Genomic DNA, 22097 nt, shown 5'->3' on the forward strand with positions numbered 1-22097 from the left:
ATAATGCAGACTATCCACTTCATACAGGCTTAACCTAATTCCTGCAACATGTCCATGCACAGACCATTTGAGGTTAGCAGGAACCAGGTGCCCTGGCATTTCCTGAGAAAGTTGAACCAGCCAGAATTTGATCCATAGATATTTCCATCCAAGTAAAGATGTGTAGTTTGTGCTCATGTAGGAACAAATCACAAATTTTAAGAGTAATCTGTATTTGTTCCGGCGGAAATACAAACCCTTCGCTATTTATAGGGGTATACTTTCGGCGTAGCTGAAAGACAAGCCATGATAATTTTAGTGAGGGATAACTACCCCATCCGCTAGTTAGCGGGTGGTGGGTGGGGGTGGGGTAGATTGGCTACCCCGCTCACTCACACCTCTCGAGTGAGTAACCACTTTACTTTATGGCTCGGGAGAGGACGGTTATGCTGCCTTTCTCTCTTGCAAAGACTTGCCTTGATAGTTTTTCTGTTTAGTTTATTCTTTTGTCTGTGTTTTTATCTTACACATATATATGTGTGTATATATGTAGATATGGAAACATGCTCTTATGTTGTTAAATACTTGTAACTTTAATTACTGTTGACAACGTATCCAGCGGACTCCGCTGTAAGTGAGTTGTCATTGTGTTGATATACCTCCCCTACCTTGCCGCCCTCCCCTGCGTTGGTGGCCGTCAGTTCCCAACACTCCCGTGTGTTCAGTACTTGAGTTAAAGTTTATAATAGTTCCCCTCCCTTTTGAGGAATTCTCTTGCAAGTAAGGTGACTTATTCCCCGAATAGTTCACTTTGTGCAGCGGAGTTATGAATTGTAATTCATCACTGGGGAAAAGCAAGTCCAAGGCTTGTTTCTCCTTCGGGGGGAAACCTCTCTCTCGTTCACAAGAGATTGTTACACCTACGCTTTTATTTCCTTTTCTACAGATAGCAGCGACGTAGAAAGAAGACCGATGGCTTCGGCTGCTCCGGTCAATGTCCAACTCTTCCTGTGGCAGCTCGTCAGCTGCCCACCTTACGAGGTAGCACTCGTTTCTAACCTTCAACTTGAACAAGGCTTATTGATGGGAAGCATAGAGTGCTGCCAGGATGTTCACCTCCAGGGTTGGAGAAGCTTCCCTTACGAGGGAGTGTTAACCTTCCCTGGAGTTGGGCTGCTCTCCCTTCCGAGGGTGAGCTTCCCTACTTCAGCCGTTCAGCAACCTTCCTTCTTTTGGGAAGAATCGCTGACAGCTCGATGAGATCTGCTTATGCTATCTTGTCGCCGAAGACTGTGCTTCTTCCCCTTGAGCTGCGGATCGCCGAGGAGTTTGCTGATCCACCAGGGGCGGTGGTAGAGCTTTCTCCGAAGCAGGTTTCCCTTTCGGGGGAACGAGTCTCTCGTTCTCGAGAGAAGACCGCCTTTCGGCACTGGTGGTCCCCATTATACTATTATGCTTATAGTTCTCCTCCAGGAGCGGAGTGAGAGTCTTGTCTTAGGCGACGTTTTCCTGCGGGAGAACAAACCTCCCCAACGATGAGGTATCTTAAGAGTGGTATTAGTTTCCCCCTCTGGCGGAGTCTGCTCAGCGTTCCTCTCCGGAGGATTGTAGGGTGAAAGGGGTGGTGACCCGTCTCCATCCTGGACATTCTCCTCGTGCTGTGATGAGACTACCTTTTTGAACCAGCTGGTTCTCCTCGCGGTGATCGTGAGCCTTTGGGGTCTCGTCATGTTGATCCTGCCAGTTCTGATGACCTTAGGAGTCCTTCGGGCCTCCTTCGCGCTGGACTTTCGTGTTCACACGACTTGGAATCTTTGGGCTTCAGTTACGTTGAGCCTTCGGGCTCTCGTAACGATGGTTACGTTGATCCTTCGGGGTCTCGTACCATCAGTCACGCTTACCCTTTGGTGTCTCGTGACAAGGAAACTTCAGTTTCCCGTTGCGCCATCCCTTCAGGGTCTTGCAATACAGGTTGTGCTGAACCTTCGGGCTTTCATGCCTTTAGTCACGCTGACACTTCGGTGTCTCGTGACAGGGAAACTTTGGTTTCCCATTGCTCTGACCCTTTGGGGTCTTGAAACACAGAACACGCTGAACCTTCGGGTTCTCGTGACCCTCGTCATCTAGAGTCATACTCTTATGACAGAGAGTTTTCGGACTTTTGTCGTGTAGAGCGTTCGCGCTCGCGCGTCCTGCGCTACGCGGAACCTCTGGGTTATCGTAGCAGGGAGTTCTCTCCTTATCGCCCGACTTCCAGGGGTTCATACAATTACCTTCTGGTTCTCGTGAAACAAGTCACCAAGAGTTTTACTCGCACGCGCATGAGCAACTCTCCGCGCGTGACCATCATCATTAAGAGTGTTACTCTAATGACAGATAGTAGCGCGTGCGCTATCAGCACTACGCGCGTTGCGCCAAGTGTTCACGTGCTCGTGACCATTGTCATCAAGAGTTTTATTCTTATGACAGAGAGTCTTCCGACTCTCGTCTCGCGCGCGCAACCAATGTCATCAATAGTTTCATTCTTATGACAGTTTTCAGACTCTCGTCGCGCGTGTGACCATCGTTATCAAGAGTTTTACTCTTATGTCAGAGAGTCTTCGGACTCTCGTCGCGCAAAGGGTTCGCGCGCGCCTGATCAGCGCTACGCGCTTGACCATTGCCATCAAGAGTTTTACTCTTATGACAGTCTTCGAAGTTTCGTTGCGCACACGTGCGCGATTAACGCAACCCGTGTGACCAACTCTACACTCGCGACCATCGTCATCAAGAGTATTACTCTTTTGACAGAGAGTACTCGGACTCGTCGCACGGAGTGTTCACGCGTGCGCGACCATCTTGGCGCGCGTGATCAGCGCTATGTTGAACCCTGAGGCTCACAAAGCCCACTTCCGTTTTTCTTTGGCTCAGAGACAATGTCCAGACCCTATCCTGTGCCGCTCTTGCCTGCCGGGAAGCCTCCCACAGGTAAGAAGGTTCAGAAACCTGCCGAGGTTCCTAAACCCTGAGGGATGCCTGCTGCTTAGGGGTTTCTGTCTCCCTACAGGTAACTATGACATAGTTCCTTTGGATTCTGATCATGCTTCTGGTCTTGTGAACCTTGGTGGGTTCACGCAACATGATTCCTGAAGATTCCATCAGGAATCAGCGACAGAGGTTCTTCAGTTTTCGTCACAACGATCCTTTAGGGTTGGGCGAAATAGATTCACGATCCCTTAGGGTCGCGCAATAAATTCGGAATCCCTAGGGTCTCGTCGCGCCAAATCTCTTGGTTCTCGCGATCCAGAGTTTTTCTGAAAACTCTATGGTCAACCCCTCCCTCCTACAGGATGGGTCTTCCAAAAGCGTAACATGTTACGTCACTACACTCCCAGCTGATTACTATGTCAGCTAGGCTGGTCTAGCCAGCACCGATCCTTTCGTTTTCGAACAAACTACCGTCATCTTCCCTCCACCATCCCACTTCGAGTGGTTGGGTTAGCAGGCGGCTTGTGATCCTTTCTCGTCATAGAAAAACCCTCAACTGCCGGTACGGAAATTAGCGGGGAATAAAAAAGTCTTTACATTCCAGTTCATATCCCCTGGCAGGCCTTGTCTGAATTAGACGGTAGTTTTGTCGCTAGCGAGAAAGCGTTCGATGGCAACTCCTTCGGGTAAGCGGTCATTGGCAGTTTATGTCTGGTCTTGTTGAAGCAAACCCCCACATACGAGACTTCACCCTTTTCAGGAGACTCTCGTTTCTGAGGAGTTTTACAGAACTTCAACGGGTGTTGTTAAAATTTAAAAAATACCGTAAGTCTTCCCAGAGCATGCGCTCTATCCTAGACAAAACCGTGAGCTTATTGTCATAAACTCGGGTTCTACCGTTCGATTGTGTCAGCCTTTCCTGTCATTGTACCTCGGGTAAAACGATTTACAGTTTTACACGATAGGCTTCTGAGACTTTTTATTCTACCCTTACAGGGTTGTTGTCTCAAACAATTAGTCCCGAAGGAGCAGTGTTAGCTCATGTTTTAGAACGATGTCAACAGCATGGGCAGCTTTTAATTATGTTTACGAATGTTTCAAACCCTGCCCACGGGAAACCAGACATTCTTGTCTGTGTATGAACACTGGCTAGCCCCTCCTATAAAGAGGAGGGGCAAACCAAAGGAGAAATGATCGCTTTTATAACTGTATACTGTATTTTGTTTGAGAACATGCTCGCTCTCATTCAAAATGTTATTACAGCTAGTCAACGATCAAAAATTCCTTGGGCAATAATGTTGCGATTCGTCGCACATACATTATTCCCACAACCAGATTCGTTGCAAACGTTTCTTGGAGGCAGTGATTACGCATGCTCTAGTGCAGATGGGCAAGCCCATATGCGTGTAAGCGATCTTTTTGCCAATAAGGGCTATATACATTTTGCAATTAGAACTCCATTCTATTAAGTTGTATAGCTATATTCCTTACTGTAATCAGGTTATTCAGTACATTACTTGGCTACTTTCCTGTAATCAGACATACGGCATTTACATTCTGCCTTCTTATAGGCACTTTTTCCTTTCTCCCGATCGGAAGTCCTAGTCTCCTACAATGTCTCTGACTGGAAACTTCGCATAAGCATACCTGTTCCCTAGTAGGGAATATTAAATACAAATGCTAGTTTACTCCGTAGTAGACTTATGCTTATTACCCATCCAACAATAGATTGAAGGTATGTCTCAGTCTCTTCTTGGGGTTGGTTGGATGCGTTCAGTAATTACCGTCCAGTCTCCTGTCCAGAAGGCTATCTCTGGAAATTTAAGCTGTACTGAGTAACTGGTTTACTGTTTGGTATCGGTCTAATTCGGCCAACCACACTAGATTGGCAGCAGTTGGAGGGAGGACAGGCTCCTCCCCTTCATTGCAAGAATGTGCAAATAGTTGCACGTCTCGACATCACCTTGAGATGTATTTATTGCTTTGCAATTCCCCCCCCCCCTCGCTGGACCAACCGTGGATGGGGGGTGGCAGATGAGATTCTCTGCAAAGAGGCCTATCTTCTCGTCTCCCCTCTAGATCTGATGCTCTCTTTAATGCATCAAAAGAGGGGGGCTGGCATATGCCTCACCATTCCATCCTCGTCCGTTGGCCCGATTCAGAAAGGTACCAGCATTCACCTCAGGAAGCCTCAGATGGACAGAGGACAGCTAGGTGCCCCCAACTGTTTGCGTCATTTCTGGTACAGGAATGTGCTTGCAAATAATATGAACAGGACCACTCAGATAGTGGGCGCCTAGTGTCTTTGAATCATCTTTTATCCAACAAAGTCTTAACTTTGTGAAGTCCCCGACTGTGGTCATGCTCGCAACGGTCCTGAACTTCAGGCTCCTGCTCAACCGTTCCCCAGTCCCGGAACATGAGGCCCTTGAACAAGATGCATTCCAAGATCGGTGGGGCAGCTTAGAGGTATACGCTTTTTCCCCATTCGGTCAGGTTAGAAAGTCCTCAGCCAAGTCAGGATAAGAAGGATCTTATCAATGACTCCAATAGCTCCACTAGGGCATCACGCAGAATGGTTCCCGGACCTTCTGCAGCTCCCGACGGAGTTCCGATGGATCTTCCCCCATGACACTATCTTCCAAGCAGCCACAAGCTAACACTTCCAAAGCCGTAGCCTTGCTTTGACTTCACGCCTGGGATGGTTCTACACCTCTCTCAGAGAGGCCTTTTGCCTTTTGCAACAAGTTGCTGAAAAGAGGTCTAGGCACCTCAGACACTTTTCAGCGTCGGTCTTCGAGGCAAAGTTTTTGGTCCTTTGTGACTGATGTCTTGGAAGGGGATTCTCTCTCATCAATGCCTTTACTTATACAAAGTCTGAGATAACTTGGCCCCGTCGGATCTCAACCTCCTACTGGGAACGGGGTTTGGGTGCTTCAGTCCTTGAAGGCCCCTCTCTATGAACCTTTATGCCAGGCAGCAGACCACTTCCTTACATGGAAGACGGCCCTTTCCACTCACTTGGGCTTTGACCAAGAGAGTTAGTGTGTTGTATGATCCATCTTTTGATGTCTCCCACTCTTGGAGACAGGGAGAAGTAATCCTCAGCGGCATCCCTGAGTTGAATGCCAAGACTCAAAATGCGAGTGTGTTGTACCCTAGGTGCAGCCCATTCCGGATAGTCTTCGTTCGGTAACTGAAGACCCTTCAACTGAGGTTTTACCCAGTGAGGAGTCTGTGGTGTTACCTTTAAAGAATGATACCAGCTTGCCCCTGTGTGTCGGCACTGTTGACCAGCATGGGGAAGGTCAAGAGGAGGACCACAAGGGTTTCCTTCCCCTCTGGGATCAGAAGGCTATTGAGTCTGCTCTCAATCTAGACCCTCCTCCATCCTAGGACCTAGAGCTTTTAACGTCAGTGGCGTTGCTACATCCCTGGCGATCAAGAGACTAATCTGTGGCGAAGGTACTGTAAGTGGGCATTTGGAAGCGTCATTTGACCTTCACGGCCCACTACCTGCAAAGACGTAACCCTCAGGAACATGGAGACCTTTTCCATCGGTCCTTTGGTGGTCGCACAACAAATGGTCTAAACACCTCAGGCACTTTGATGGACAAGTAGCAGAGGGTTGAGAGCTGAGGTTACCCCGGTTAGTCTGGGGTGAATGAGTTAGAATGACTGGCTCCTTTCTTCCTTTCACCTTCACCCCTTTGGAGAAAACTGCTCTGCAGAGCCTCAGCATAGCTGACCTCACCCCACTGTAGTTAAGACTCATTTCGGTTGTGCCTCCTAAATATAGAATAATACTTTGTGTCGTCCCCAATACCTTTTTGAGGGAGAGTATTGGGTAAGTCTTAAGAACAATAGGTTTTGTACTCAAGTTCCTATGTTAAAGACAAGCCACACTGTTAGTTCCATTCACACACAAGCTTCTGCAGGCCACTATCAGTGCATTACCTCATATCGGCACTGGATTTTAGCGAAGGTAGGGTTCCTTCTACTATCGATCACAAATCGAAATAGAGAGGACCCCAGGTCATGACCAAGGCCAGTTGGTGAGGACTTCCTCCCTCCTAAGAGTAAGTCACCCCTATAAATAGTGGAGGGTCTGTATTTACGCCGGAACAAATAACAAATTCGGAAATAATTTGTATTTTTCCTAGTATACAAACCCGGAGCTATTTATACAAATTGGCCCGCCAGCCTGTCCCCAGAGAAGTCCTGCCATAAGCAGAGTGGTTACTCAGCCGAGAGGTGTGAGTGAGCGGGGTAGCCAATCTACTCCACCCCTCACCCGCTAACTAGAGGATGGGGTAGTTATCCCTCACTAAAATTATAATGGCTCGTCATTCAGCTACGCCGAAAGTATACCCCTATAAATACCTCCAGGTTTGTATGCTTGGAAAAATACAAATTACAGTACAGTATCTCCAAATTTGTTATTTTTCTTAACTATACAAACCTAAGTCCATTGAAATGCACTACTCAGCCATATTGAAGCAATGTTTTGTTCCTATACATAATACAAACTTTCAACCTTTAATTGGAGTATAACATTGGTGAATCAGAAATGGTCGTTAGACTTTCAACAAGGTACAGTGAACATAGTTGGTCCCCTGATGGCAGAGAAGAGCATCCGACAGGCAGAGCAACCCTCACTTTGACTTCGTCCGCAGATGACTACAGACGTACACTACTGTGCTTGCTAACTTGGTTGTTAAAATAGAAAATTGCTTTCCTTTTTTTCTTTTCAGTGTGTTTGGGGTTGATTGCGATGTTGCCCCTAAGCCAGATATGCAGGTTTGCCCTGGCAAAAAAGGCTGCGGTGGTTGCTGCTAAATGAGCAAGCTGGAGGTGGACACCTGTGTGCTTTGTGGTTTTAGCAGTAGAGATGACTGTTTGCAGTCATCCCCCTGTGAGGAGTGTAGGGAGTGGCTTCTTGTGCAGTGGGCAGAATTCGTTAAGAAAAAGATTAAGAGGGATTCATCAGAGGGGACACCCAAGCTGATGCCAAAGAAGGTCTTCAGCTCGTTTTTTCCGACTTCGAAAACGAAGCTTGGGGTTTCCCCAGCGATTTCTAATGCTCTGTTTTCTGGGGGAACCCTTTTAGCTCTGGGAGATTGCCCTCAACACTCCGTGAGTGTAAATGTGATTGTATAGTCCTCCCCTATTCTGCCTTCTCATTTTCCTCATTTGTTTCTGATTAGTCTTCTCTGAAGAAGCCAAAGACATCCAGGAAGGCCACATGTAAGAAGTTCCTAAGGCCTCATCATAACTCCACCTCTCTTTTGAGGGATGTGGACGGCTCCCAGCTGGTCCACCGCTTCCCCGCCCCATGCCGCAGCCCAAAGCTGGGGCCTCGGTTGTTGTCTTGATTACCCTGGTAGTCAGACTAGCCGGAGATGTGTGGGGCTGTGCCATGGCCCGGATGGCTGGCTTGGCTAGCTCGGTAGCTGTGCTAGCTTGAGATACATGGCCCCATAGCTGGCTTGACTACCCTGGTAGCTAGGGGATACACAGCTCCCTGTGCACTCTTTCCATGGTCAGGTATTGGAGAAGCGTGGGCATCTTCATTCACCTTATCTACCATCGAATGGGGGAAGTGCTGCTCCCTTCTCTATGAGGTTTACAGTAATAGCCCAACCTACGTTGTTTATTGATTCTAAGGAACCCAGGGTAAGGTGTTGAGAGAGAGAGAGAGAGAGAGAGAGAGAGAGAGAGAGAGAGAGAGAGAGAGAGAGAGAATATATAAACACATTAATAACTGTCAATATATCTTTAAGTTATTTTAATATTGTGTAATCTACAATGTTTCTTTACTGATTAAACCATATGTAATTCACAACAAATGAAGTGTCCTCATCCTGATGTTTTTTTTACCTTCTCAAATTCTCATGCAAAGACTGCCTTCTCTTGAATAAGTATTTTAGGAATTCATTTGTGTGTCTGTCTTTCTATCCAAATGGATAGTAATCATTCCATTTCATTGTAGATTATGCCTCACCACATTAATTGTTGAAGTTTTTAATAACGGAGCCTTTTCAGTCATATATTGAACAGTGCGCTCTTTGTTGTGCATAATAGTGGACACCGTTTTCTGAGGCAGGCCTACAGCATGCACAATGATCATAACTTTTTTTACCTTATTAATATCTTCTTTTTTTTTTATCATGTCCAATTTGTAATTTCATGCCTGTTTGAATCACCCTCTTTAAGCATCTTGGGAGACATGGCTAAAATATTGCTTGAGATATCAAAGGGCACTTCAATTTGTACATAAAACACTGTAGAAAAACTCCGAAATAACAAATGTATATAGGCAAGCTTAGGCCTTCTTCAGGTTGAAATAATAGAAAAGCTGTTAGCAGCCCAGTGCTGTGCATTTGTTGTTTTATATATAATCATTATTATAGTTTTAAAGGAGATAATTTTTTAACCCTATTATTATTTCTTTAATGGTCATGAACTAAGCATTAAGCCCACTGTATTATTAACAACCAATGACAAAATAATTGTCCAACTTTATAATGTAACGAAGCCAACAACACTTCAGTAGGGATAAAGTTACTTGCTAGAACCTGTTCTTCTCAAGGAGATGCAGCAGCCTAAACCATTACATATGTCGTCTTATGTTGGTGAGTTACACAGAGGAGGAGGAGTTAGTGTCTTATCAAACATTTCTTTTGGTGTGCCTGATTTGTCACTGCTGATGCCATCTCCAAGCTAGTGAGATAGATTTTCTCGGTCCTAGTGCTAGCTTCCTCTTAAGCCAGTACTGGCAGAGGCCCTAAAAGCTTCTACATCTCTATTATCAGCTGTCCAGGTTTTGTTCGAGTCACCTGCCTTACTTGTACACGACTAGTAAGGATGACATATGTATGGAAGAAGGAACCTTTCAGTTTGGTTGTAGGACACTTTCTCCCACCGAGTAAGCCTTCCTATTTTTAAGGACAAAAGGTTTGCATAAGTGTAGCAATTTCCCACCTCAGTCACCACTCACTCACTTCACAATAGAAGGCTTAAGGACAATTGTGGCTATTCTGCAACAGGCAGGTGGGGGAGGCATCCCCCTAATGCCAACTGTCATTAACCAACTACCATGTTTATGATTCAATGGCCGTGTTAGAACTGCTGTAAACATCCATTTTTAAAGGACTCAGTTTTGTATAGTTAGGAAATATGCAAATTACTCTTTAAAGATTTATTGTTTTTTCTAGGTTAAAGGTTTTTGGCTAAGGATATTTGAAGCTCTAAATTATGAGCATATAAGTGATTGATTGGTTTGTGTAAAATCATTATTGTACTATATTATACCCCTGTATTAAGTAGATATTTTATTATGATAGCTTCATGCAGTTTTCTGATTTATCATATTTCTAATAATATTTATTTTATTCCAGCTTCCTGATATTTTAGAAGAATCTGACAAAATATCTAATTCCAAGTCTATTCAGAGGCGTTTGTGTGTCAATAATGTTTTAACAAACTCAACCTTTGGAAGCATCGGCCATAGCTCTGCAAATGACACCTTTGATAACCTCGTTAAAATCAATAGGTAATTATTAGCTGTACAAATTCTTTTATTTTTGCTAGAATTCCAATAAATTTATTTCTGTAAAGAATATGTATATAAATTTTTAATGAATATTACTGATCTATATCTCATTTGTAGAGATATACTTATCATATCAGTCAGTCAGAAAAGTGGATCTAAATTCCTAGAAAAAGGATAAGAGTCATTATTTAGATTCAGTAGCCCCTCACTATACCTTGACATATCAGCTACACTGTTATTATGGTTTATAGCTATCTTTTAAAAAAATATTACATTTTTGCTGATGACTCTTAAATTGAAGTACACTATATCTATATTTGTTCCGACACGAATACTTTACCTCGAATTACCTCTTTGGAGGGTCCTTGACCTCTCTCTCAAATTCGACCAAGATTTCCCGCGCTACCCCCCTATCTCGCTCCCGATAGTTACTACCCCCGCCGCCAGGATAATTCCTTCGGCCCGGATTAGAGCAGGTCACTGCTTTTCCCGGGTCAGGACCTCATTAAGTTCTTGGTCGTGAGATCCGAAGCATCTCACTCTCTCGTTTTAAATCTTTCGATCAGCGCGTTGTGTTCCCACGTATTCCCAGTTTACGGACTTGTGTTTTTTCTGCGATAGTGCGTTTTCGCAAAAGTGTCCTCAGTCCGTTTCCCTTGTGTTATCCAGACTTTTCTGTAACTCGTGTGCGAACGATGGAGAACGTGCGTCGTTGTCCTGGTCCTAGAGCAGGAAAGTCGTGTGGGGCTTTCCTCTCTAAACCAGAGGTGGACCCGCATTCTCTTTGTTCCACATGTAGGGGTAAAGTTTGTTCCTCCTCGGACACATGTCCCGAGTGCGTGAATTGGGACGGAATTCAGTGGGTACGTTTTGGTACTAAGAAAAAGAAGTCATCTAAGCGTTCCCCAAAGAAAGTGAATAGCGTGACTTCCTTACAGTCGGTCAGTGATCGGTCCGACGAAGCCTCGGCCTCTCCGTCTCCTTCGCAGAGGAGTGGTCAGCAAGCCCCCAGTGTAATTGTGACCCATAGTGTCCTCCCAAGTGAACCCAGTGTGACGGAGGAACCAAGGGCTGGCCCCTCGGGAGTAAACGGAAAGGCCGCGAGTGTTTCGGGCGGATCGGGCCACGTGGCAGGGGAGCACGTTTCCTCGGATGACCCGTTATGGGACAGTGTGGCGTTCTCGGTCTCCCCCCCGCCCTCGTGGGCCGGTGCGTCGGGTTTCCCCCCGCCAGAAGAGAACCACTCGAGAATTCGTCGACCGAGTAGCGACTCCTTCGGTTGGAAATTACCAAAGACTCCAGGGAGGTCTCCGCTGAGGATGGATGTATCCCTGGGTCCATGGCCTTCTAGTAGGGGCGGAGTGGTCTCAGTACCCTCGGTATCCACGGCAGTTCCCGAGGACTTTCTCCAGCGCCCGGTCTCGGACGATCGGCGGCGAAGGGCCTCCCCTGCGCATCACTCTAGCAGTCGTCACGGGAAGAACGTGGCGCCCTCGGACTCTTCGGAAGAAGGCTCATCCTCCGAGGGAGAACGCAGGGAAAGGCGGCATCGTAAGAGAGCGCGGACCGATAGCGATCGTTCTCGCTCTAGGTCGAGGTCGCGGCACGGTAGGAGGCGCCCACGCTCTCACTCCCGTAGGTACAAGAGGGAAGTCTCTCCCGGCGGCGGCGAATGGTTTTACGTGCCCCCAGGAGACTCCAAGAAGCACCGCTCGCCAGACTCTCGGTCCAGTGATCGAGCCTCCAAGTTGTCACTGCCTACATACAACTTGGAACCGCTCGACCGGCCACGCAAGAAGGACCTCTCGATCAGGCACAAGTCCTCGAGACCTTCGGTTCACCCCACCCGTCGGGAGGAAGCGCGCTTCCGAGAGGACAGCCCGACCGAACCAGCCCAACCGGGTCGGACGTCGAGCGGGAAGGACCGGTTGCCGGGTTCGGGTCTTCCCACCGGGACCTTGTCCTCCGCGTCCAGAGCCTTGGCCCAGTCGAAAGGCCTCCCTGGGTCGGTGGCACCCGCCACACGGCGAGACCCGACCGGGTACGGTGCGCCCTACGGTTGCGGGAGGGCCTCCCTGGGACCTGGTAGGGAGAGGCCAGTCTACCTCCCAAGCACGGATCCCCCCAACCAAGCCGATACCTCGATCGACGGAGGCGAGGCTTCCCCGTCGGAGGACTCCGCATACAGGAAGGTGGTAGCCCGCATCAGGAGGACTCATGGGATTCCTGAACCCGAGGTGCCGAAGGTCAATACCTGGAGGTCGAGCCTCTTGAGGTACACACATCGGGACGTCCTGCCGAAGTCTTCTCTGGCCCTGCCCCTCGCCCCAGACCTAGTACTCGGCCAGGAGTACATAGATAACTTGGTGGCCAGCACTGCGGAGGCCCCCAGGTCCCAGAGTTCCTCCAAACTCCTCCAGGGTCTGAAACTACAGGCCAAAACTTATATTCCAGAAGGACGTCGCCCGGGTCCCTGTAGAGTGGACTCAGCCGTAGATGTCCTAGGACAAGGCGGCTCGGACGAAAGGGCCGGCTCAGCCCCTGTGTCCTTCTCGGCTTCTGAAGCAGGCATGATGGAGGAGATGTCGAGGGACATGATCAATGTCACTTCATGGCTGGACTGGTGGGCCTCCACGTTACTGGATGTACAGGCCTCCACAGACCCCGACGACCCGGAACAACAGAGTCTCCTGTCGGACATTATCACTTCCGGGGGGAAAGCGCTAAAATTTATGGCATACCAGGCTCTCTCCCTGACGGCCAACTGGGTCCTCCGGAAGAGGGACACAGTGCTTTCCAGGGTAGCAAGGAAGATCCCAGACAGACAGGCGAGAGCCATTCGCACCCTACCCCTAGGAGGAGAGTCCCTGTTTCCTTTGAAGGAATTGGAAGAACTGATGGAGAAGGTGTCCAAGAGGAGAGAAGTCAACGTCCCTAAGCACTCATCCTCCAGGAGACCTCCGTATAAGAGGTCAGCCTCGGATAGGACCGTGACCCCTCAAGCGGGTCCCAGCTCTTCAAGGAGGGACGCCCACTCCTCTTCCTGGTCATCATCTCCTCAGCCCTCCCGCAGGGGAACTACAACTTCTACCAACTCCTTCAGGTCGGGTTACTCCGCCTCGAAGAGGGGCAGATCAGGCCGCTCCTCTAGGAGAAGGTAGAGGGAGAGGCCCCCTACTCCCGCCCAAGCCTCGGGTTGGGGGATGCCTCAGACCCCATTGGCAAGCATGGAAAACGTATGGGGCGGATGCTTGGACGGTGTCCGTCCTGAAAGAAGGCTACAGGATCCCCTTCATAGCGGACTCACCCCCTCTGATCCCAGCCACCCAAACAGAATGGTTAGCTCCCAGGGACCCGTTGAAAAGGGCTTCCCTACAAAAAGAAGTTTCCTCCATGTTGGAAAAGGGAGCCATGGAAGAAGTCCTTCTCCCAGGGCCAGGCTTCTACAGCCGCCTGTTCCTGGTGGAGAAAGCAACGGGGGGGTGGAGACCGGTGATAGACCTGTCGGCCCTCAACAAGTTCGTCAAGAAGACGGACTTCAAGATGGACACCCCAAAATCCGTCCTGATGTCCTTGAGGGAGAAAGATTTTATGATGACGGTCGACCTCAAGGATGCGTACTACCAAATTCCAGTCCACCCGTCGAGTCGGAAGTTCCTCCGGGTAAAATGGGGCTCCCAGATCCTGCAGTTCCGGACCCTCTGCTTCGGACTGTCGACGTCCCCTCAAGTGTTCACGAGGGTCTTCGCGACAGTCTCAGTATGGGCTCACGAACGAGGTATCCGCCTCATCAGGTACCTGGACGACTGGTTGCTCCTTTCCAGTTCAAAGGCCCTCTTGGAAGAACAAGGAAAGGACCTCCTCCGGTTCTGCAGGAGTCTGGGAGTCATCATCAACCTGGAAAAATCGAACCTAACGCCGTCCAACAAAATGGGGTACTTGGGGATGACGTTGGACACCGTGCAGGGGAAGGCCTTCCCCTCGGAGGACAGGATACAGAACCTCGTCAAGATCATTCAGCCGTTCCTGTCGGGGCTTCCCAGGAAAGCGAAAGACTGGCAGAGGCTGATAGGCCACCTGGTCTCATTAGAGAAGCTAGTTCCCCAAGGGAAGTTACGACTCAGACCCGTACAATGGAACCTCAAGGCTCTATGGTCCCAGACAGGCTCTCAGAAAATATCGATCCCAGTCCTTCCGCACACGGAAACAGCCTTGAAATGGTGGAGATGCCGGTCGAACTCCCTCAAGGGGATGCCCCTCGGGTCCTGTCCTCCCGAGTTTCTCCTGTTCACGGACGCCTCCAGCCTAGGGTGGGGAGCCCACCTGAGGGAAGAAACAGCAAGCGGGACCTGGTCAGAGACCGAAAAGCATCACCACATCAACGTCCTAGAGCTAAAAGCAGTACAAAAAGCATGTCTGCACTTTGCAAGTCGGTTGAAGGGAAACACCGTGGCCCTAATGTGCGACAACGCCACGGTGGTAGCCTACATCAAAAAGCAAGGGGGCATGAAGTCGAAGGAACTGTGCGACCTCACTGTAGACATCTTGCACTGGGCGGACGAACACCAGGTAACACTGCTTGCAAGGTTCATCCCCGGGAAAAAGAACGTGCTAGCCGACGGCCTCAGCAGGGTAGGTCAGATAGTAGGGACGGAATGGTCCCTACAACCAGCGGTAGCCAGACTCATCCTTCAACGATGGGGCTCCCCGGTGATAGACCTATTTGCAACAAAGCTCAACGCCAAGTTACCGGTTTATTGCTCCCCGGTACCAGACGAAGGAGCAGCCCTAGAAGACGCCTTCCAGCACAGGTGGGACAACCTGGACGTTTATGCCTTTCCCCCCTTCACGCTGCTAAGACAAGTGCTCAACAGAGTAAGAACCGCCCAAAACCTAAAGATGACTTTGGTAGCGCCCTGGTGGCCGGAGAGAGAGTGGTTCGCGGATCTGAAAGACCTGGCAAGCCATCCGCCATGGCCTCTGCCCCCCAGGTCAGATCTACTAAGTCAACCGCACTTCCTCAGGTTCCACGACAACCCTCTCTCTCTTCGCCTTCACGCCTGGAGACTATCGAGCGACTCCTGAGGAAGGAGGGGTTCTCCTCCCCCACAGCTAAGAGGATGTCCCTATATCTAAGAAAATCCTCTACCGTAGTCTACCAGGCGAAGTGGGCCGCCTTTACGAAATGGTGCGCGACAAAACAAATAAGACCTCTCGAAGCCTCGGTCCCTGACATAGCTGATTTTCTAGTGTATCTTAGGGATAAAATAGGAATGTCAATCCCAGCTATTAAAGGAGTGCGAGCAGCCTTAGGCCAAGTCTTTCTCCTGAAAGGCATCGACCTAGGGACATCAAGACATATAGGGATGCTGATTAGGAGTTTCGAACAATCCTGTCCTCCCCAAGCCAGGAGAGTGCCTAGATGGGACCTGGCCAAGGTCCTGAAAATGTTGTCTCTTCCTCCCTTTGAACCGCTCAGAGATATCGGGGACAAAGATCTCACCCTCAAGACAGTCTTCTTGCTAGCCTTAGCTTCGGCTAAGAGGGTAGGTGAGATCCACGGTCTCTCCTACGACGTGGCACACTCCAAAGGGTGGAAGGAGATATCTTTCAAGTTCGTACCCTCCTTTGTAGCTAAAACTCAGAACCCAGCAGTCTGGGATCCGAGGTTCGAAGGTTTCTCTGTTCCGGCCATTCCCAAGACAGGTAATACGGACGACCTGAAGTTATGCCCGGTCAGGACGATCAGGAAGTACCTGGAAAGGACGGCCCATCTCCGTCCAGGTGCCAAGAACCTCTTCGTCTCTTTAGGCGTTAATAAGAAGCAAGTGTCCAAGAACACTATTTCCTTCTGGCTGAGACAAGTCATCACTAGGGCTTATGAAGAAGACAAGGTGGCGGTACCAGGCACTCCCCGTCCCCATGACATCAGGGGCCTGAGCACGTCCTTGGCCTTTGAGAGAAATATGGCAGTGGGCCAGATCCTGCAGGCCGGCACTTGGTCACACCAGTCGACCTTCACGGCCCACTACCTCAAAGACTACTCAAGAAAGTCTTTGGATGGATTCTCCATTGGGACAGTCATCGCCGCCCTCCAAGCTGTGTAGTGGCAGGCTGGAAGACGTCCCCAACAAGTGAATAGACTCATCCCTACTTCTTCAGGAGAAGTCAGTAGAGAACATGTCAAGAGGTAAGAATTAAATTATAAGCGTAAGTTTTCCACTGCTACCCCCTAACCGCTCTCTGTACCCCCGCATTACGTAGCCCTCCGGGCACCATGTGCCTAACCAAGTGGCAGAATGGCTCTCCCGCCTCCTAAAGTGTAAGTCTCCAAAGAGGTAATTCGAGGTAAAGTATTCGTGTCGGAACAAATGAAAAATTTTAAGTAATTTTTATTTTTCCTAACATACTTACCGAAGAATTACCTCTGAAGTAATGGCCCTCCCTTCCGTCCCCGAGTGCCATTCTTCCATTGCCAAGTCGGGCTTTACGGAGAACTTAATGAGGTCCTGACCCGGGAAAAGCAGTGACCTGCTCTAATCCGGGCCGAAGGAATTATCCTGGCGGCGGGGGTAGTAACTATCGGGAGCGAGATAGGGGGGTAGCGCGGGGAATCTTGGTCGAATTTGAGAGAGAGGTCAAGGACCCTCCAAAGAGGTAATTCTTCGGTAAGTATGTTAGGAAAAATAAAAATTACTTAAAATTTTTCATGTATCCATTGGGTAGGATTTATATTGCATTGCTGTTTTCTCTTTAAATTTGCATGATTTAGATGCAATAACCTCCTTGAATTTGAATATACATAGTACTGCATTTTGAACTTTAATTCAGTAAATTTTGGATTTCGTAATTTCTGGACTAAATATAATGTTGGACTATAGAAAAGAACCTTTAAGATTTCTTAAGGAATTTTATGTAACCATATTCATATCCAAATATACATTGCTATTCATGAACGACATTCAGTTGTATGGCCTCCAAATCCTTCCAGTCGTCTGTCCTAAGCTCCCCTTGGTGCTCCTCGAGAAGCTCATTAATGTCGTCCTCATCGGCAGCCAGCCCCATGGACCCCTCAAATTAAACGATATCCTCAACCTCAGGTTGTGGAACAGGTTTAGGATCGTCAACGATTTCGGCTTCGCCTTCGGCTAAGCCTACGTTGACTCCTGTGAAGTCTTGTGCGGAGACGGCATCAGGCCACAGCTTCTTCCACGAAGAGTTCAAGGTGCGCCTCGAAACCTCCTGCCAAGCTCGATCGATGAGTCTGAGGCATATCACAATATTGAAATACTCCCTCCAAAATTCACGAAGGGTGAGGTTTGTGCTGAGTGATTTCGAAACATCTCTTGTATAGAGCTTCTTTTGAAATTTGAAATCCCTTGCTGGTCCATGAGCTGGATGAGAGGGGTAGTGTTAGGTGGAAGGAATAGAACCTTGATAAAGGAATATTCTAGGAGGATATCATACTCAAGACCAGTAGGGTGAACAGGGGCGTTGTCCAACACCAGCGGACATTTCAGAGGGAGGTTGTTCTCTTCCAGATGATTTTTAACAGTCGGACCAAAACTGAGGTTTACCCAAAAACTGTCTCGTTACCTAGGTGTTCGCATTAGCCCTCTACATCACTGGAAACTTCTTCTTTAGCACTGAGTGGGACTTGAAGGCTCAATGACTCCGAATGATACACCAGTAGGAGCTTAACCTTACAATCCGTATTGTCATTGACAGAGTGCAAGGTTAAGCCTGTTCATCATAGGCTTATGCTTGGCATTTTTTTTCCAAAAGAGCCCAGTTTTGTCACAATTGAAGACTTGCTGGGAATGTATCCTTCCTGGAGAGACAACTCGTAGAATTTCTTAACAAAGGCTTCAGCTCCTTTCGTGTCTGCGCTGGCAGTCTCCTAATGCTGCACCACCAAATGAACGCCAATCCGTCTCCTAAATTTTTCAACCCATCCACGTGAACCCTTGAACTCTGGGGGTGCCTGCGACGATGTCCCTTCTCCTGCGTTGTCTTCGGCCTGAGCAAGCATGAGATCACCGAAAATGATGCTGGCCTTGTGGCAGATTACTCTGTCTGTGATCATGTCTCCAGTGATTTCCTTGTTCTTAATCCAGAGGAGAAGAAGTCTCTCCATCTCATCATGGACATGGTTCTTTTACTAGAAAAGACAGACAGAATTACGGGTTGGATAAAGCAACACAAAAACTATAAGTATAAATTCGAAATCACCAACACGAATTCAACCTGAACGATAGCTAATGCCGAAACGAAATGGTCGAGGGATGCTGGTAGATGCAGGATGGGAAAGATGTGGACCAATAGGAGAGCAGGATTTTATGATGGTAACAAGCATCAGGGTAGGGAGATGACCAATGGTGGAGAGTTTAAAGATTGTGCTGCGTGCAAATTTTAAAATTTTTGTTGAATTTGTTTTTGCATTCTGAGTATTTTGTTTGTAATGAGGTAAAAAAAATTTTTGTATGTCATTACGTAAAATTAGTTTGTTCCAACACAGATACTTACCTTGAACTACTTTCTTAGGAGTTACCTGTAATCTCCTCTCTACCGACCAGAGTTTTGTGTAGTATACCCTATACCCGTTTTCTATGGAGGGCTAACCCGGGAGTGAGAGAACGTGCCCCGAGGGTAGCCTTGAGTTAGGTCGAGGTCCGCTTGGGTCCCGTTAGTCAGTAAGTTCTCTGGTCGCGACGTGATACCATACTCTCACGTCGCTCTCGTCTCTCTCGACCCTTTGTGTCCGCCTCGTGTGTCCCGCGTGGTTACCGCGTGGTATCTTTGTGCTTATCCCTTGTGTTCTTGCGTGTTCACTATCCTTCCTTGTGCTTCCCAAGTGTATCCCTTTGATTCCTTTCGTTCCTGTGCCTTGTGGTTGTGTGCTATGGAGCAGATCCGCCGTTGTCCTGGACCTAGAGCCGGAAAGTCGTGTGGAGCGTTCCTTTCCAAGCCCGAAGTAGACCCTCACTCCCTTTGCTCTTCCTGTAGGGGCAGGATGTGCTCGCCATCGGATACGTGCATTGAGTGTGTTAGTTGGAGTGAGATACAGTGGGTGCGTTACGGCACTAAGAAGAAGAAGTCGTCGAAACGTTCGCCCAGGAAATCTAGCATCTCTTTGCCGTTACCGTCACCCAGTGGACGGTCCGACGGGGCTTCTGTCTCGACTTCCCCTAACCAGAGTAGGGGACGAGGTAAGTCCGTTGCGGGGAAAGAGCCGAGGGTTCTTCCCCAGGAGTCTAATGTGTGTGAAGTGGGGGTTGCTGGGACTTCTCAGGCTAGTGGGGGGCCTGGTAGTGCTGTGTCTGGGGGTTCTGGAGACTCTGCCCTTGTGCTTGGGGTGCACGTTTCCTCCGACGACCCCTTGTGGTGTAGTAATGTTGTGCCTGTTTCTTCGCCCGCTTCGTGGGCCTGTGTTTCAGGTTCTTCAGTAGCTGGCGACGCCCAGGGTAAGTTGGACTCCACGGTAAGTGAGTCCTTCGGGTGGAAGCTCCCTAAAACGCCAGGTAGGTCCCCAATGCGGATGGAAGAGGGCCTGGATACCTGGTTCCCTAGTGTAGGGCGCCAAACCTCTTTTCCAGCTCCTCTGACGGCGGTTCCAGAAACCTTCCTACAACCCTCGACCTCTGGTACGCAGCAAGTCGCGAAGCCCTCCGTAACCCCCGCTTCTGCCCGTCGTGCGGGTGGTACAGTTTCGTCGGGCTCTTCGGATGGTGGGGCTTCGTTCTCTTCAGAAGAGGAAACCAGGAGGAGACATCGGCGCCGGAGGGAGCGGTCCAGGAGCAGGCGTTCCCGCTCAAGATCCCGTTCGAGGTTCAGTAGGAGACGGTCCCGCTCTCCACGGAGGAAGTACAGGAGGAGTAGGTCCCCCGATGGTGATTGGGTCTTCGTTCCCCGTAAGTCTGAATTGCAGCGTTCCCCGGACCGGCGGTCCAGGGATTTCTCGCCACGAAGGCCATCCTCCAGACGAAGATATGACCCTCGCAGGGAGAAATGCGAGAAGGCCGCTTCAGGCAGACGTAAGGCCGCGAAGCTTCCGGTTCACCCCGCCCAGCGGGGGGAACCGTGCTTCCTTACGGGCAGCCTGGCCGAATCAGCACAGCTGGTTCGGCCCTCGGACTTAAAGGAACGGTTCCCTCCGTCGGGTCAGCCCACGGGATCCGCGTCCTCATCCCCCAGAGAGAATACACGAACGGTAGTCCTCGCCGGCACGGCGATGCCAGTTCTGACCCCCGAACCTGGTGTGGAGGTTTCCGCCGGGGAAGACCGGTACCACCGCAGGGGAGTGCCTGTTATTCTAGAACCGAAGCGCCCGGTGGGAGTGCCCGGTGACCCGGCTCCTCGGGATCAGGCCGAAGGTTCTGCGGACGGTAGAGAAGGTTCCCCGACCGAGGACTCGGCCTATCGGAAGGTTATAGGCCTGATTCGAAGGCATCATAGGATTGAAGAACCGGTTCCAACCGATGAGGACTACTGGAGGTCCAGCCTGACCCGCTTGATGCAGGCACCCGTCCAACAGAAAACCTCCCTGGCCCTGCCTGTGGCCCGAGATCTCGTCCTGGGACAGGCTCATGTCGATAGAGTTGTGGCAGGCAATGCCGAAGCTCCCAAAACGCAGAGCTCCTCGAAGTTGCTCCAAGGGCTCAAGGCACAGAGTAGGTTTTATGTGCCAGAGGGACAACGACCGGGAGCCTGCAAGGTGGAGCCTGCCCTCGATGTTCTGGGACAGGGTGCCACAGAGGACAGAGCCTCTTCAGCCCCGATTTGCTTTTCGCAGTCGGAGGCTGCGATGATGGAGATGTCGAAAGACTTGGTGCACGTCTCCTCTTGGTTGGACTGGTGGGCTTCCACACTGGTAGGTGTTCAAGCCACATATGACTTGACGGACCCGGAACAGCAAAGCCTCCTGAGGGAACTTATCATCTCCGGGGGCAAGACCCTGAAGTTCCTCACGTATCAGTCCCTTGCCCTGTCAGCGAATTGGGTTCTTCGCAAAAGGGACACTATTCTGGCGAAGCTTTCCCGGAAGGTCCCAGACAGGGAGGCGAGGGCCATGAGGAGCCTTCCTGTGTGGGGTGACTCCTTGTTCCCCTTGAAAGAGCTAGAAGAGATCATGGAAAAGGTGGCTAAACGAAAAGAAGTGAACGCTCCCAGGCCTCAACCGGTAAAGAGGCCCCCCTACAAGAGGTCAGCATCAGACGGTCCCTCTACTTCTCAGGCCCCGCCTAACCTGACGAGGAGAGAAGTCCCTTCTTCCTCGTGGGCTTCAGCTCCAGCAGCGTCGGCCTCGTTTAGAACAGGGTATTCTGCCTCCAGGAGAGGCCGTTCAGGCCGCTCCTCCAGGAGGAGGTAGAGTGGGAGGCCCCCTACTCCTGCCCAAGCCTCAGGTTGGGGGATGCCTCAGACTACATTGGCAAGCATGGGAGGCTCAAGGAGCAGACCCCTGGACAGTATCCGTACTGAAGGAGGGGTACAGGCTACCGTTCTTGACGGAACCCCCGCCTTTAATTCCGGCCAGCCTGTCGGAGTGGCTGGCACCCAAGGACCCGTTGAAGAGGGCGGCTCTTCAAGAAGAGGTGTC

At 49.6% G+C, this 22097-nt stretch overlaps 1 protein-coding gene across 1 annotated transcript in view; it reads left to right on the forward strand.

Annotated features, from left to right (window-relative positions):
* The window catches only part of Haspin (haspin), a 120303-nt gene that overhangs the window by 12518 nt on the left and 85688 nt on the right, over positions 1–22097 (forward strand). Inside the window, exon 3 of the mRNA XM_068372596.1 lies at positions 10347–10501. Within this exon, the coding sequence (XP_068228697.1) occupies positions 10347–10501 (155 nt within the window). The remainder of the gene's footprint in view (positions 1–10346; positions 10502–22097) is intronic.

This window comes from Palaemon carinicauda, chromosome 4 (assembly GCF_036898095.1).
Source record: "Palaemon carinicauda isolate YSFRI2023 chromosome 4, ASM3689809v2, whole genome shotgun sequence".
Classification (NCBI taxonomy): Eukaryota; Metazoa; Arthropoda; class Malacostraca; order Decapoda; family Palaemonidae; genus Palaemon; species Palaemon carinicauda.